Raw genomic sequence first — 16,625 nt, 5'->3', positions numbered from 1 at the left:
GTGGTGCTGGGAAAACTGGACAGCTACATGTAAAAAAATGAAATTACAACATTCCCTAACACCATACACAAAAATAAACTCAAAATGGATTCGAGACCTAAATGTAAGACTGGATACCATAAAACTCTTAGTGGAAAACATAGGAAGAACACTCTGTGACATAAATCACAGCAAGATCTTTTTTGATCCACCTTCTAGAGTAATGGAAATAAAAACAAAAATAAACAAATGGGACCTAATGAAACTTAAAAGCTTTTGCACAGCAAAGGAAACCATATAAACAAGACAAAAGGACAACCCTCAGAATGGGAGAAAATATTTGCAAACAAATCAATGGACAAAGGATTAGTCTCCAAAATATATAAACAGCTCATGCAGCTCAATAGTAAAAAAAACAAACAACCCAATCCAAAACGGGCAGATGACCTAAATAGACATTTCTCCAAAGAAGACATACAGATGGCCAAGAAGCACATGAAAAGCTGCTCAACATTCCTAATTATTAGAGAAATGCAAATCAAAACTACAATGAGTTATCACCTCATACCAGTTAGAATGGGCATCATCAGAAAATCTACAAACAACAAATGCTAGAGAGGGTGTGGAGAAAAGAGAACCCTCTTGCACTGTTGGTGGGAATGTAAACTGATACAGCCACTATTTACAATAGCCAGGTCATGGAAGCAACCTAAATGCCCATTGACAGACGAATGGATAAAGAAGATGTGGTACATATATACAATGGAATATTACTCAGCCATAAAAAGGAACGAAATTGGGTCATTTGCAGAGACATGGATGGATCTAGAGACTGTCATACAGAGTGAAGGAAGTCAGAAAGAGAAAAACAAATATCGTGTATTAATGCATATATGTGGAACCTAGAAAAATGGTACAGATGAACCGGTTTGCAGGGCAGAAACTGAGACACAGATGTAGAGAACAAGTGTATGGACACCAAGGGGGGAAAATGGCAGTGGGGTGGTGGTGGGATGAACTGGGAGATTGGGGTTGACATATATACACTAATATGTATAAAATGGATAACTAATAAGAATCTGCTGAATGAAAAAATAAATAAAATTCAAAAAAATATAATTAAAAAATTAGAAAAAAAAGAACATGAGGGATATATTACGTTCAGTGATTAGAAGACATATTGAAAAGCTATTACTATCTGTCTGAAGTTATCGGTATCTACAATTTTAATGAAAATCCATTAAAAACACTAGACTTTTTTAAAGCAGATTCCAGAACTTATATGGAAATGCAGAAGGTCAAGTATAGCTCAGGTGATCTTAAGGAAAAGAAAGCTAAAAAAATTGCACTACCTGCTATGGAAACTTACTATACTGCAACAGTGATTTAGACAGTGTGGTATTCGCACATGTATAGATCAATAAACCAGTGGAACATACTGGAGACCTAAAAATGGGCTAAATTGACTCATGTGGTCACCTGATTTATGACACAGTTTAGTGTGGGTGAGGATGGTATTTCCAATTCCATGTCAATTGGTTATCTATATGGGAAAAAATAATCATGGTCTCCTACCTTACTTTATATTAAAAAAAATCAATTCTAGATGAATTGTATATCTAAAAATTAAAAAAAGGAAGTTAAATAGAAGAAAACACAGTATACTATCTTTAATACTTTTGAGTAGGCAGATTCCTTAAAAGAACATGGAAGTGCTGACTGAAGGAAAATTTGACAAATTGGTAATACCAAAAATTAGATGCTCTGTTCATCAAAAGATAACAATTAAGGAATGAAAGGAAAGTGGAAGAAGATATTTACAATACATATCTCCAACAAAGGAGTAATATCTAGGCTACATAAAGAACTACTACTGATCAATAAGAAAAAGGCAGACAACCAAATAGAAATGTGAAAGACTTTCAAAAGGCACTTCACAAAACAGGATATGCAAGTGTCCAACAGATACCTATGAATGTGCTCATATTTACTATTCATTAGGTAAATGCAGATTAAAAGCACAATGCAATACAACTATATCAACTACAATGGCAAAAACAAAAAGGACAGAAAATTCTGAATGTTCTCGAGGTTGTGGAACAACTGAAACTCTCATCTACTGTTAGTGGGAATTTATTTCAGAAACTGTGGTTTTCACTGAAACTGAACATATACATACCAAACAATCCATCAATTTCACATTTACGTAAATTCCCAACAGAAATGCTTATTTTCACAAAAGATATTTATAAGAATGTTCAGGGCTTCTCTGGTGGCGCAGTGGTTAAGAATCCGCCTGCCAGTGCGGGGGACATGGGTTCAAACCCTGGGCCGGGAAGATCCCACATGCCGAGGAGCAACTAAGCCCGTGTGCCACAACTACTGAGGCTGTGCTCTAAAGCCTGAGAGCTACAACTACTGAGCCCACGTGCTGCAACTACTGAAGCCCAGGCACCTAGAGCCCAGGCTCTGCAACAAGAGAAGCCACCACAGTGAGAAGCCTGCACACCACATCAAAGAGTAGCCTCCACTTGCCACAACTAGAGAAAGCCCGAGCACAGCAACAAAGACCCAATGCAGCCAAAGATAAATAAATAAATAAATTAAATAAAAAAAAAAGAATGTTCAGAGTAGCATTTTTTTTTTCATTTTTATTTTATATTGGAGTATAGTTGATTTACAATGGTGTGTTAGTTTTGGGTGCACAGCAAAGTGATTTAGTTATACATATACTTATAGTTACTCTTTTTTCAGATTCTTTTCCCATATAGGTTATTACAGAGTATTGAGTAGAAATCCCTGTGCTACAGAGTAGGTCTTTGTTGATTATCTATTTTTTATATAGTAGTGTGTATATGTTAATCCCAAACTTCTAATTTATCCTTTCCCCTTTGGTAACCATAAGTTTGTTTTCTAAGTCTGTGAGTCTGTTTCTGTTTTATAAATAAGTTCGTTTTTTAGATTTCGCATATAAGTGAAATCATATGACATTTGTCTTTCTCTGTCTGACTTACTTCACTTAGTATGATAATCTCTAGGTCCATCCATGTTGCTGCAAATGGCATTAATTCACTCTTTTTTATGGCTGAGTAATATTCCATTGTATATATGTACCACATCTTCTTTATCCATTCATCTGTCGATGAACATTTAGGTTACTTCCATGTCTTGGCTATTGTAAATAGTGCTGCAAAGAACATTGGGGTGCATGTGTCTTTTTGAAGTATGGTTTTTTCTGGATCTATGCCCAGGAGTGGGATTGCTGGGTCGTATGGTAGTTCTATTTTTAGGGTTTTTTAAAATAAATAAATTTATTTATTTATTTACTTTTGGCTGTATTGGGTCTTCGTTTCTGTTCGAGGGCTTTCTCTAGTTGCGGCAAGTGGGGGCCACTCTTCATCGCGGTGCACGGGTCTCTCACTGTCGTGGCCTTCTCTTGTTGCAGAGCACAGGCTCCAGACGCACAGGCTCAGTAGCTGTGGCGCACGGGCTTAGTTGCTCCGTGGCATGTGGGATCTTCCCAGACCAGGGCTCGAACCCGTGTCCACTGCATTGGCAGGCAGATTCTCAACCACTGACCACCAGGGAAGCCCCTATTTTTAGTTTTTTAAAGAACCTCCATATTATTCTCCATAGTGGCTGTACCAATTTACATTCCCACCAACAGTGTAGGAGGGTTCCCTCTTCTCCACACCCTCTCCAGTATTTAGTATGATTGTAGACTTTTTCATGATGGACATTCTGACTGGTGTGAGGTGATAGCTCATTGTAGCTTTGATTTGCATTTCTCTAATAATAGCGATGCTGAGCATCTTTTCATGTGCTTTTTGGCCAACTGTATGTCTCCTTTGGAGAAATGTCTATTTAGATCTTCTGCCCATTTTTTGATTGGGTTGTTTGTCTTTTTGATATTGAGTTGCATGAGCTGTTTGTATATTTTGGAGATTAATCCCTTGTGGGTCACATTGTTTACAAATATTTTCTCCCATTCTGTGGGTTGTCTTTTTGTTTTACTTATGGTTTATAGCGTTATTTATAATAGCCCTATAAGTGGAAATAACACTACTGTCCATCAACAATAGATTGGATAAATGGTGAAATAGTCATACAATGACACAATATACTAAATAAGATAAAACCATACACATGAATGAATCTTAAAGAATATTGTTGAGTGAATTAAACTAGATACACACAAAAAAACGACACTGAGTTTATATAAAATTCAAAGTAGACAAACCTACTATGTGGTTTTAGTTGTCAGGATAGTGATTACCTTCAGTGAGGGTATGTTTATTATGTTAAAATTCATTGAACTGTATACTCATATTAGGGCACTCTACTATAAGTATGTTAGTTTTCAATGATAATATTTACATTAATTTAAATAACTTCATTAGATTCTTTGAATACAAAGGAAAACTGGATTCTTCCTTGCTCAGTCTTGTTTGGAAGGCAGAACTGAATTATGGTCTGTGTGATAAGTGCTATAATAGAGGTAAGCATGGTTGGTGCATTCCATGGGACAAAAGAGGAATGACATCCAATCTGAATTGAGAATGCATATTAGGAAAGGCTTCCTGGGAGAAATGATGCCTCAGTTGATTCTTAAAAGATCATAGGAATTAACCGGGTATATCAGGGTTGTTAGTTGCAGACAACAGAACCCACTTTAGCTGGTTTAAGCAGAAGGTGTTTATTAGAAGGTAACAGTTTACAGAATATCATGGAATGAATGGGAACCAGGCTTGGCTGCTACAAAGACATGCTCCATGTAGAGAAAAATATTCAATACTACCATGGGATTAATAGCAGAAACATCACTAACTACTGCTTCCTGAAATTCATGATGTATAGCTCTGGAGACCTGTGCCATTGCTGTCCCAGAGCAACTAGACATTTCCATTACTGTCTTGCCAAATGATCTAAACTCTCTCCACATTGATATCCTTCACTTTGCCTCCAAGTTTTGCAGTAGTGCAACAAACTGGCAGAAACTAGTTCACATACAACCACTATAACTGCAAAAAATCTGTACAGAAATTTTCTGGCAGACCAGAAAAGGTTAGAATGGATGTTGAATGAGCTAACTTATGGGATCTGCTGTAAACTAAGTAAAGGGAATAAGAAAATAAGAAATCCAAAAGGAAAGAAGAACAGGGACTTCCCTGGTGGTCCAGTGATTCCAGTGCAGGGGGCGCAGGTTTGATCCCTGGTTGGGGAAACTGGGATCCCACATGCCACGTGGCACGGCCAAAAAAAAAAGAAGGAAAAGCAGCTTTTAAGATATACTGGCATACAGCTATTTGAGTAGAACCAAATTTCTTCATGGCCTCCCCCCTTCTTATGTTAAGATTTAGAAGCTTGGGCTTAGGAGATGCACACGTGCACACGTGCTTCTCCATGACTTACAATAATGAGTGTGTGTGCGTGCATGCGTGTGTGTGTGTGTGTGTGTGTGTGTGTGTGTGTGAGAGAGAGAGAGAGAGAGAGAGAGAGACTTTGGAAAACTTGGCAAATGATATCCAGACTGGGGCTCAGTTTCTTCATTTGAAAATCAGTATAGTGATACATATACAATACACAGGACTGCTTTGAGGGTCAAATGAGACTATGTTCAGGCAAGCATCTCATGTAGTACCTGGTACATAGAAGAGATTTAACATGAGCTTCTTCTATCTGAAAGAGAGAGACCATGGCAGTTGGTGATAAGGAAGGAGGACTTGAGACAGATGATATGCAACTGATCATATTTTCTTCTTTTAGAAGCTGGTCCTTCTAGGTAAATAGCTGAAAAAATGATGAGCAGAACTTATTCATCCTTGAATCAGATATGAACACAGTATAATTTCACATTTACCTGATGGAACTACTTTTCTACAGAGAAAAATAAAAGGCAAGTACAGAGAGTACACATCACACAGAACCAGTATAACATGAGGCAAGTTTTAAGGTCGGCTGCAAGGAAATTCTATTCCATACCCAGGAAAGTAGAGGCTCTCTGAGGCCAGGTTATTATTATTTTTTAATTAGTCTTATTGAGGTATAAGTTCTATGCAAGAAAATTCACCAATTTTAAGTGTACAATTCAATGAGCTTTGACAAATAACTACAATTGTAACCAACACAATATAAAACATCCCATCATCCCATAAATTACCCCAGGCCTCTTTGAAGTTAATCCCTTCCCCTGCAACCTGGGCCCTGAGCTACACTGATCTGTCACATTAGTTGTGATTGTTTAGAAAAAGAAATCATTCAGCATGTAGTCTTTTGTGGCTGGCATCTTTTATTTAGTATAGTGTTCTCAACTTTATTATTGCCCTTCTAAAGAGCCTTTTTAGACCTATTTCCCTAATTATCTTTCTCCCTCTTATGAAATTTTAATGCCACAGATATACTGTTTGTCTGTTTATGTACTATATGTATATCTGTATTTTATACAGTAAAAGTAAGATTTTTCACACCTCCAGAACAAACGTTTGCCCCCTTGGGGGCAATATTACCCTATTGAGAATATATGATTTAGTATAATGCTTTTTCGATTCATCAGTATTTTATCAGTAGTTGGTTCATTTTTATTGCTAGGTAAGTTTGATTGTATGAAGAGATATTAAAAAAATGAATAATTGCAAACATGTTACAAAGTGCATAATTATGAAGTGCATAATTCAACTACTGCTCTTCCTTAAATTTGAGCCTCAGTTTCCCTGGTATCAGTAAACAGACCTCTTATCACCCCGTTGTTCAAGTAAGAAATCTGAGAGTGACTGAGACACTTCCTCTCCCTTCATTTCCCAATATACAACTCATGTCAAATCCTGTCAATTTCATCTCTAGATTATTTCTTGAATCTGGTCTCAAGGGATCAGATTTTGCCACAACTCAGAACATTCTAAACATGCAAGAATTTTGAGTTCTACCTTAGAAGAAATGGGAGGCCATTGAAGGAATTTAAATAAGAAAGTGAGGTGTCCTGATTAGAGTAAGTAAAGATTAATAAGTATTTAGATTAATACGTCTTTATTATTTACTATATTTATTAATTAGTAAATAATAAATTAGAATGTGGATAATAATTAGAAGGGCCCAAGACTGTATAGGGAAAGAATCTTTCAGGAGTCCAGAGGAAAAATGATAGTGGTTCTTTTATGAATTTAAAGGTGGGGGAATGGGAGAATTAGGAGACATGCTATATTCTTAGTGGGGCCCATGATAAAAACTTAGCCAAGGTCTCACTTTTAGATGATAATATAACTGTGATGAGAAACTCAGATATACCCTCCTATTGCTTGCTGCTGCCTTGATTTAGCCAGTTTTTTAGCCAAACTCATCAGCATCCTAAAGGAATTAAGCATAAATATTCTTGGATCATTTGCTGATGAGCTGGAAGGAATTAGAGAATTATAATGATACATAAAAGAAAAAAATATTCCACGTATTTAATGCACCCACTCATCTTTCTGTCCATCTTAAGATTTGTTTTCCCCCAGTGGTTGCTACAGTAATAGTGTCCATGTATCAGCTTCAAATGGTCTGCAATCAGTTTTATGCAAATAGTTTTTACTGTGTAGATATACAGACCTCTTGATGAGGTCTTTAACCATTAAAGGTCAAGAATCAATGACTTAACTGTGCTTTCAGTGTAGAGTACACAGAAATGCATATGACAATAATCTTCATTCTTAAGGCACATAAAGCTTACGTCATGTAAACAGATAAATGACAAAGTCACATTGCCAGTGCAATGTGAACAAAATATGAACAAAATTCTGGAAGTTGGTTAGTTATACTGGTGCTTTATCTCTTCCAGGTGACTCCTGAAGTATGGCTGACCACAATAGTTCCTCCTGCAATAACCCTATAAGGTCACCCCATTTAACCAGGCTCTACTTCATAGTGCTCTTTGGAGGGCTGGTGGGCATCATCTCCATTTTGTTCCTGCTGGTGAAAATGAACACCCGGTCTGTGACCACCACAGCAGTCATTAACCTGGTGGTGGTCCACAGTGTTTTTCTCCTGACAGTGCCTTTTCGCCTGACCTACCTCATTGAGCACACTTGGACATTTGGGTTGCCCTTCTGCAAATTTGTGAGTGCCATGCTGCACATCCACATGTACCTCACATTCCTGTTCTACGTTGTGATCCTAGCCATCAGGTACCTCATCTTCTTCAAGCACAAGGACAAAGTGGAATTCTACAGAAAACTGCATGCTGTGGCTGCCAGTACTGCCCTGTGGCTACTTGTGATTATCATTGTGGTGCCCCTGGTTGTTTCTCAGTATGGAATTCATGAGGGTTATGACAAATACCACTGTTTTAAATTCCAGAAAGAACTTGTTTATGCATATGTGCAAGTCATCAACTATTTGATAACCATTATCGTCATAGTTATTGCAGTGATTCTCTTGGTCCTCCAGAGCATCATCATTGTGTTGATGGTGCGGAAGCTACACCACTCCTTACTATCCCATCAGGAGTTCTGGGCCCAGTTGAAAAACCTGCTTTTTATAGGCGTCATTCTTATTTGCTTCCTTCCCTACCAGTTCTTTAGGATCTATTACTTGTACACTGTGGCACATTCAAGTGACTGTAATGACAATGTTGCATTTTATAATGAAATCTTCTTGAGTGTAACAGCGATTAGCTGCTTTGATTTGCTGCTCTTTGTTCTTGGGGGAAGCCGTTGGTTTAAGCAAAAGATAATTGACCTATGGAATTGCCTTTTGTGCCGTTAACCACAAAGTATAGTATTCAGAATTACTTCCTTAATATTGAGAGTGGAAACAGGAATAGTTATTTCATTACTTGATTAAAACCATGCCTTAATACAGCCAAATAAAAGGACTATAAAATGTCAGAGCCTTCATTTCAGCCCTTATTTAATTCCTACCATCTCTGAATGATACATATACAAAGACTAGTAATGTTCAATTTACCTGGTGTTGCAATACTGCATTATTTTCCAATATAAAATATCTACTTGGCCCATCCAGGTACCATGGTCTAATGGTTTCTGAGTTTTACTAGCTTATTTTAGTTTCCTCAGTTTGAAACATGGTCTTTTCTTAGGCTTTGGATTGGACTCAGCCCTCTAGTTCTTTTCATTCCACTTAACCTTAGGTAAATTAATCCTGATCATGGTCATTTCAAAGACACAAACTCTATTTGGCTAACCAGATGAGATGACTATTCAACTCACACCCTCACAAAAAACAGATAAGGGGAGAGAGTAGTAAAAAACTTTTTTAGATTACCATAACTTTGGTGGGAAGTCACTTATCTAGACATCAAGAGAAACAGATCTCTTTGTGGCCTTCTGCTATAATAATTTTCTAGATTTGTCCTTTGAAAGGTCTGGTTTAAGGACATGGGATCAACTCCCTCAATATCTCCAAAAATCATTTAAAAGCTTACTGAGTATATCTAAAAAATGGTGAAACTGTAACTTAGACAATATTCCTGACCAATATGCTGCTAGGCATTAAAATGAGTTCCCAAGGGAAGTGATTTAATTTTCCCCCTTTCTGTTTTTTGGAGGATTTCTAGATATCCTGGGCCACAATTTAGATTTCCCTTGCAGACAAAGTTATACTGAAATCTTAGAGTTCCCTCTCACCCTTAAAGTTGTGTCTTCAATTAATTAAAAACAGTATTGTAAAAAAAAAAAAGAACTCTTGAGAAATATATGGGAAAACCATTAATTTAGGCTATGAGATGGGGCTGCTAAATTGAAACACAGGCTTATGGATTTTTTTGCCTTGTGCCCATATTTCTACTATTTCCCTCAAAGTTTCACAATCTTGAAACTTTCCAAAGAACTGATCCAGTTTCATATTTGAGCCTTCAGAACCTGAAGCAATTCATGGTAGGAAGAGAAGAACGGAATGAATTAAGGTAACTTTTTTCTTTCCCCAGCAAGATAAATGTTCAGGATTTAAAGATTTTTCTTTATTTGTTATACTCTATGCATCCACAAATTTATCAGATGAATAAGAAATACCCCTGGAGGTTTTATGATCACTAAAATTGCTGAGTCATATAAATTAATTTTGAGGAAGAAAAAGCAACAACATACATACATGACTTATCCAAATTTTTTCCTGCTTTAAACTTTCACTTATTCATCTTTCTTTCTTTTTAAGTTATAGTTATAGTTTTTAAATTTCTTATTTGTCTTCTTTTCCCACCTTTTCTTAGTTTTTTCCTTCTCATTTGACCCATAATATTTGTAAGAAAATTTCTAAGACCCAAAAAAGTTGTGAGAAAATTTGTTACACCCATAAAATGTGTAAGAAAATAATTATAGTAAAATATTTTAAAAATTATTTATGAAAATTACATCATTTCTCTTCTTATATATCCATATCTTACTGTCATAATATCTGTTAGCTTGTAGATTGTATTGCTCTTCCAGACTTTAAATTATGTTGAGGTCTGGCAATTATGCTTTTCTCTGTATTATCAGATATTATAATAAAGGGCCTATTTTTGTGGACCTATAAGAAATACTATCCCAAATATAGAAATGCAATATATAAAATATCTTATTCATTAATATTTACAGAATAAACAAAAAATTTCAATTTGCCAGTTTTTTGTCTCTATTTGCTTTACAAGTGAATCTCATGCAGGAGTGGGGGTGACACTGGCCTCTCAGGCCACTTTGGATAACACTATTATAAGAGAGCACCACTGGCATTTGATGGCTGGGGTCAGAGGCTAGACACCCTGCCTTGCACACAGTTCAAAATTATCAGGTCTTGCTGTGTTTTTGAATGTTCTTCCAGACATTTGTGAATTGAAACATATGCTCATAATAATCAGAGCAGTTAGTTAGGTTTTATTCAGTTTTCATAAACACATAGTATTTTCTTGGTATGGTTTTAATTTTCTGAAATTTCCAGAAATGTAGCTACCATAGATATTGAGGAAAGATTTTACTCTGTTTTCCTCAGAACTTTAACAAGAATTGTTCATTCCTTTGGAAAATCACATTGTCAATGGCAATATCATCTGTGACATTAACAAACAACATAACACACCTGTAAACAATATTTGTAGTTGTAGTATTCAGGTTGATATTAGATATAGGTGCCAACATCAGACTGCCTCATTTTGTCTCCTTTTGTGATCATGTCTGAGCATTTACACAGAAATACATATATTTTATTATAAATAACTTTCTCTTTCACTACTCATTTATATTACAGTTAGAACATTACATGTATGGAAGGGTTGTATTATCTATGAATTTTATTTTAGAATGGTAAAAATGTTGCCAAATATTTGCAATAAAAAATAAGGCATTGGGTCTGCAAGGATTGAGAACCACTGAGCTACCACAAACAGGGTCAGTTTAAAGGGGAGAATTGCCAGTTATGACATTATGGACTGGAAAAATATTCCTATATTTTGGGAATACTTAACCTCAGTGTGATTCAATTATAAATTATTTCTTTCATTACTGTAATGATTAGAAGAATAAATGCAACTTTTAGGAAAATACAAAAAGAATATGTATGTATTTTTCCTTTTTGATAAGACAAAGGTATTTCCCTGAGCCTCACAACTCCCAGGTTGGCTCTTGGTCAATATCTACCAGATTTTGAACCCACAGATAATGGCAATTTTTTTTTTAATGAAATGAGCTTTGCATGAAATGATTCAAGAAGTGTTGAAAATCCCCAAATCCTTCTTAATGGGACTGCCATTAAAACTGCATTCCTAGGTTAATATGGCACTTCTTCTGAAGGACAGCAGCAGTCCAATCCCCTCCAGTCATTAGCTCTTGAGCATGAAGACAATGAGGTGAACCTTTGTAAAACTGCCATTTCTTAGATTTGGTAGATTTTGCCCACTTAACCTCTAATAAGATAAGGCATAGACCAAGGACTCTCATACCTATTGGGGCTGATAAGAACAAGGAAACTCTCCTTGTAATAGGGGCTGACTAAAACATTTTGAAAATAGTTGGTAACAAAAACCCTATGGTAAAGGGGCATGGTAATGGTGGATTTACTTGAAAAATGCTGAGAAATCTCAGGAGGCCAAAGGGCATCTATAGGTATCAGAAACCAGGCATCAGCCAGGGAACCTGATTTTGGTCTTGGGCATGGCTGAGCCCTGTTTCTGTGACAGAACGAGAATGCTAGGCATTTACCAAGACAAAACTCAGAAAAATGAGCAAGTTCTATTTCCTGAAGGGATACACACGTGGACTGGAACTTCCAGAGACAGGAGCTGGGCCCCAATGTCAAAATGTACCTGATGGAGGCTTCAATATGAGACATATTGTAAAAGCTATAGTAATCAAAACAGCATAATGTCAGCATAAAAACAGACACATAGGGCTTCCCTGGTGGCGCAGTGGTTGAGAGTCCGCCTGCCAATGCAGGGGACGCGGGTTCGTGCCCCAGTCCAGGAGGATCCCACATGCCGCAGAGCAGCTAGGCCCATGAGCCGTGGCCACTGAGCCTGCGCGTCCGGAGCCTGTGCTCCGCAGCGGGAGAGGCCACAACAGTGAGAGGTCCACGTACCGCAAAAAAACAAAAACAAACAAACAAAAAAAACAGACACATAGATCAATGGAAGAGAATAAAGAGCCCCCAAATAAACAAATGCATATAAATTAGTTTATGACTAGGTGCCAAGAATATACAATGGGGAAAGAATAGTCTCCTCAATAAATGGTGCTGGGAAAACTGGACAATCACATGCAAAAGAATGAGATGGGACCCCTATCTTGTACCATATGTACAAACCAACACAAAATGAATTAAAAACAGATTCAAGATCTGAAACTGTAAAACTCCTAGAGGAAAATATAGGGAGCAAGATCCTTGACAGTTGTCTTGGCAAAGCTTTTTGGATTTGACACCAAAGGCAAAGGCAACAAAAGCAAAAATAAACAAGTGAGACTTCATCAAAACATAAAAGCTTCTGTACCGAGAAGGAAACCAGCAAGAAAATGAAAACTTACAGAATGGAGAAAATATTTGCAAATCATATATCTAATATGGGGTTAAAATATACAAAGTACTCACACAGGTAAATAGCAGAACCCACCATGATTCAATTAAAAAATGAGCATAGGAACTGAATAGACAGTTTTCCAAAGGAGACATAAAAATGGCTATCAGGTCCATGAAAAAATTCTCAGCATCATTAATTATCAGGGAAATGCAACCAAAACCACAATGAAATATTAACTCACACTGTTAGAATGGCTATCATCAAAAAAATAATAACAAATGTTGTTAAGGATGTGGAGAAAATAGAACCTTGTGCACTGTCGATGGGAATGTAAAGTGGTACATCCACTATGGAAAAAAGTATGAAGTTTCCTTCAAAATTAAAAATAGAACTATCATATTATGCAGCAATCCAATTTCTGGATGTCAATAGCTAAAGAGGGGTTTCCCTGGCGGTGCAGTTGTTGAGAGTCCACCTGCCGATGCAGGGGACATGGGTTCGTGCCTCGGTCCGGGAAGATCCCACGTGCCACAGAGCGGCTGGGCCTGTGAGCCATGGCCACTGAGCCTGCGCGTCTGGAGGCCTGTGTACCGCAAAAAAAAAAAAGCTAAAGAAATTGAAAACAAGATATCAAAGAGATATCTATCCTCCCATGTTTATTTCAGCATTGTTCAACAATAGCCAAGATATGAAACAACCTAAGTGTCCACCAACATATGAATAGATAAAGATGTATCATATATATATATAAAATTCCATAGGTATGTGGAATCTAAAAAAAAAAAAAATCAAAGTTATAGTTGTAGAGAGTAGAAAGATAGTTACCAGGGGCTGGGATGGTGGGGGAATTGGAGAGATGTTGGTCAAAGGGTACACATTTATAGTTATGTGAGTATGAATAAGTTTAAAGACCCAATGTACAGGCATGATGACTATACTTATACTATACTGGGGACTTCCCTGGTAGTGCAGTGGGTAAGAATCCGACTGTCAATGCAGGGTACACGGGTTCAAGCCCTGGTCCAGGAAGATTCTACATACCGCAGAGCAACTAAGCCCGTGCACCACAACTACTGAGCCTGTGTTCTAGAGCCCACGGAGCCACAACTACTGAGTCCATGTGCCACAACTACTGAAGCCTGCGCGCCTAGAGCCTGTGCTCCGCAACAAGAAGCCACCACAATAAGCCCGTGCACTGCAACAAAGAGTAGCCCCCGCTCGCTGCAACTAGAGAAAGCCTGTGCACAGCAATGAAGACCCAACACAGCCAAAAATAAATTAAACTAAAAAAAATATACTGTATTGAACCAAGGAAATATGCTGACTATAAATTTCAGGTGCACTTGTCACAAACAAAACATGGTAACTATGTAAAGAAAGAATATATTAACTGACTTGACCGTAGTAATCATTTCACTATGTATATGTATTGGGTTGGCCATAAGGTTCATTTGATTTTTTCCATAAGATGGTTCTAGTAGCTCTTAGTTGTCTTTAACTTCATTTGAAACATTTTTGCTAGATTATATGTGACAGCTGTCATATCTGTGTGCATTTAAAAAAAGACTTACTAAAATTGGTGAATTTTTGTGTAGGCATTTTAATACTGAGGATGGAAGAAAAAAAGCAACATTTTCAGCATATTATGCTTTATTATTTCAAGAAAGGTAAAAACACAACTGAAACGTAAAAAAAAGATTTGTGCAGTGTATGGAAAAAGTGCTGGGACTGATCAAATGTGTCAAAAGTGGTTTGTGAAATTCCCGTGCTGGATGGAGATTTCTCACTGGACAATGCTCCATGGTCGGGTAGACCAGTTAAAGTTGATAGCGATTAAATGAAAACAATAATTGAGAACAATCAACAATATACCACACAGGAGATAGCTGACATACTCAAAATATCCAAATCAAGCGTTGAAAATCATTTGCACCAGCTTGGTTATATGAATTGATTCGATGTTTGGGTTCCACATAAGTTAAGCGGACAAAACCTTCCTGACCATATTTCCACATGCAATTCTCTACTGAAATGTAATGAAAACGTTCCATTTTTAAAACAAATTGTGACGGGTGATGAAAAGTAGATACTCTACAACAATGTGGAACGGAAGAGATTGTGGGGCAAGCAAAATGAACCACCACCAACCACACCAAAGGTCCGTCTTCATGCAAAGGTGATGTTGTGTATATGGTGGGATTGGAAGGGAGTCCTCTATTATGAGCTCCTTCTGGAAAACCAAACGATTAATTCCAACAAGTACTGCTCCCAATTAGACCAACTGAAAGCTGCACTTGATGAAAAGCATCCAGAATTAGTCAACAAAAAATGCATAATCATCCATCAGGATAACTCAAGACTGCATATTTCTTTGACGACTAGGCAAGATCTGTTACAGCTTGGCTGGGAAGTTCTGATTCATCCACCATATTCACCAGACATTGCACCTTCGGATTTCCATTTATTTCGGTCTTTACAAAATTCTCTTAATGGAAAAAAATTTCAATTCCCCGGAAGACTGTAAAAGGCACCTGGAACAGTTCTTTGCTCAAAAAGATAAAAAATTTTGGGAAGATGGAATTATGAAGTTGCCTGAAAAATGGCAGAAGGTAGTGAAACAAAAGGGTGAATACGTTGTTCAATAAAGTTCTCGGTGAAAATGAAAAACGTGTCTTTATTTTTACTTAAAAAACGAAGGCACTTTTTGGCCAACCCAATATATCAAATTGCATGTTATATACCTTAAATATATTTAACTTTTATTTTAAAAATATTTTAACTATAGTATTAGCTTCTAACTTCTGTCATATTGAAAATACTATCAATACAAGTTTTCAAAAGGAAATGGCAAATGTGTTCTTTATTTTAACACTAGATGGCAGCCCAAAGTAACAATTGTATCTGTTTTCAAAGCTTGTTACTTGAGTTTTCAGCTTAATTTATTTAAAAAAGGGGGTGGGATAGAGAAAAAAAGAAAATGAAACAATAATAACAATCATATTGTTTTCGAAACTCTGCAATAGATTCTCAGGGGTTTTTTTTCCCTTAAAAGGGATATTTCATAGTAACTCTTCCTGTGTGAAGTAGATTGAGAAGATATTGTTAAAATATAACTCTTTAGTTATAAGGGCAAAAATAATTCTGAAAGCAAATATTTTGGCTTAAGTCATATTTAGAGATTTTCATGCTTTATTTCAATAACAGTATCTGCAACCAATTTTTGAACCCAAATTATGTTGATTCTTGCAAATAATTTGTAGAGAACACAGTTGTTTTTGTAGAGAATTGAGATTTAGGTGACCTATTATTATTTTTTAATGTCTGAAATTTGCATAACATTTGAATTACTTTAACACAGGATTTCAGGAGACTTCTCTACATCTTAAATCCTGAAAAGGCTGGAGTATATGAGGAACAAGCCAGTACCTTACTGAGGTTTCCCCTTCAATGACAGACAGCCTTTGATTAGCTCAGGGAAACTTTTATTCTTCTGACTTGTAGATAGTGTGATGAAATATTTCTCCAACTATTATGCTATATGATTTATGACTGCTGAAACCTATATCAGCCAAAAAAAAAGAAAACTAAGAAAGAGAAAGCAAGTTAAGATTTATCCTGTCACAAGGTTGAATATGTGGTGTCCATTGCGTGCCAAGCAGAGTGAAGTGTT

The 16,625-nt window shown here is 36.7% G+C and overlaps 1 protein-coding gene and 1 long non-coding RNA gene across 4 annotated transcripts in view; one reads left to right on the top strand and one right to left on the bottom strand.

Moving 5' to 3' along the window:
• The window catches only part of LOC125965492 (uncharacterized), a 105,427-nt gene extending 99,678 nt beyond the window's left edge, over positions 1-5,749 (bottom strand). The window contains exon 1 of the long non-coding RNA XR_007479430.1: positions 5,621-5,749. This is a non-coding gene — a long non-coding RNA (uncharacterized LOC125965492). The remainder of the gene's footprint in view (positions 1-5,620) is intronic.
• LOC101281825 (probable G-protein coupled receptor 141) overlaps positions 1-10,571 on the top strand; it is a 186,816-nt gene extending 176,245 nt beyond the window's left edge. The window contains exons 1-2 of one of the 3 annotated variants that reach the window (XM_004269950.4): positions 5,762-5,875; positions 7,793-10,571. In XM_004269950.4, coding sequence (XP_004269998.1) covers positions 7,807-8,718 — 912 coding nt within the window. In that variant the 5' untranslated portion in view covers positions 5,762-5,875; positions 7,793-7,806 and the 3' untranslated portion in view covers positions 8,719-10,571. Of the gene's footprint in view, positions 1-5,761; positions 5,876-6,628; positions 6,965-7,792 lie in introns of those variants that run through there. The other 2 variants (XM_012533063.3, XM_033428269.2) reach the window with 2 other exon arrangements.
• The last annotated feature ends 6,054 nt before the right edge of the window (positions 10,572-16,625 follow it).

Source organism: Orcinus orca, chromosome 9, assembly GCF_937001465.1.
Source record: "Orcinus orca chromosome 9, mOrcOrc1.1, whole genome shotgun sequence".
NCBI classification, from domain to species: domain Eukaryota; kingdom Metazoa; phylum Chordata; class Mammalia; order Artiodactyla; family Delphinidae; genus Orcinus; species Orcinus orca.
This window is presented reverse-complemented; position numbering and strand designations above follow the sequence as displayed.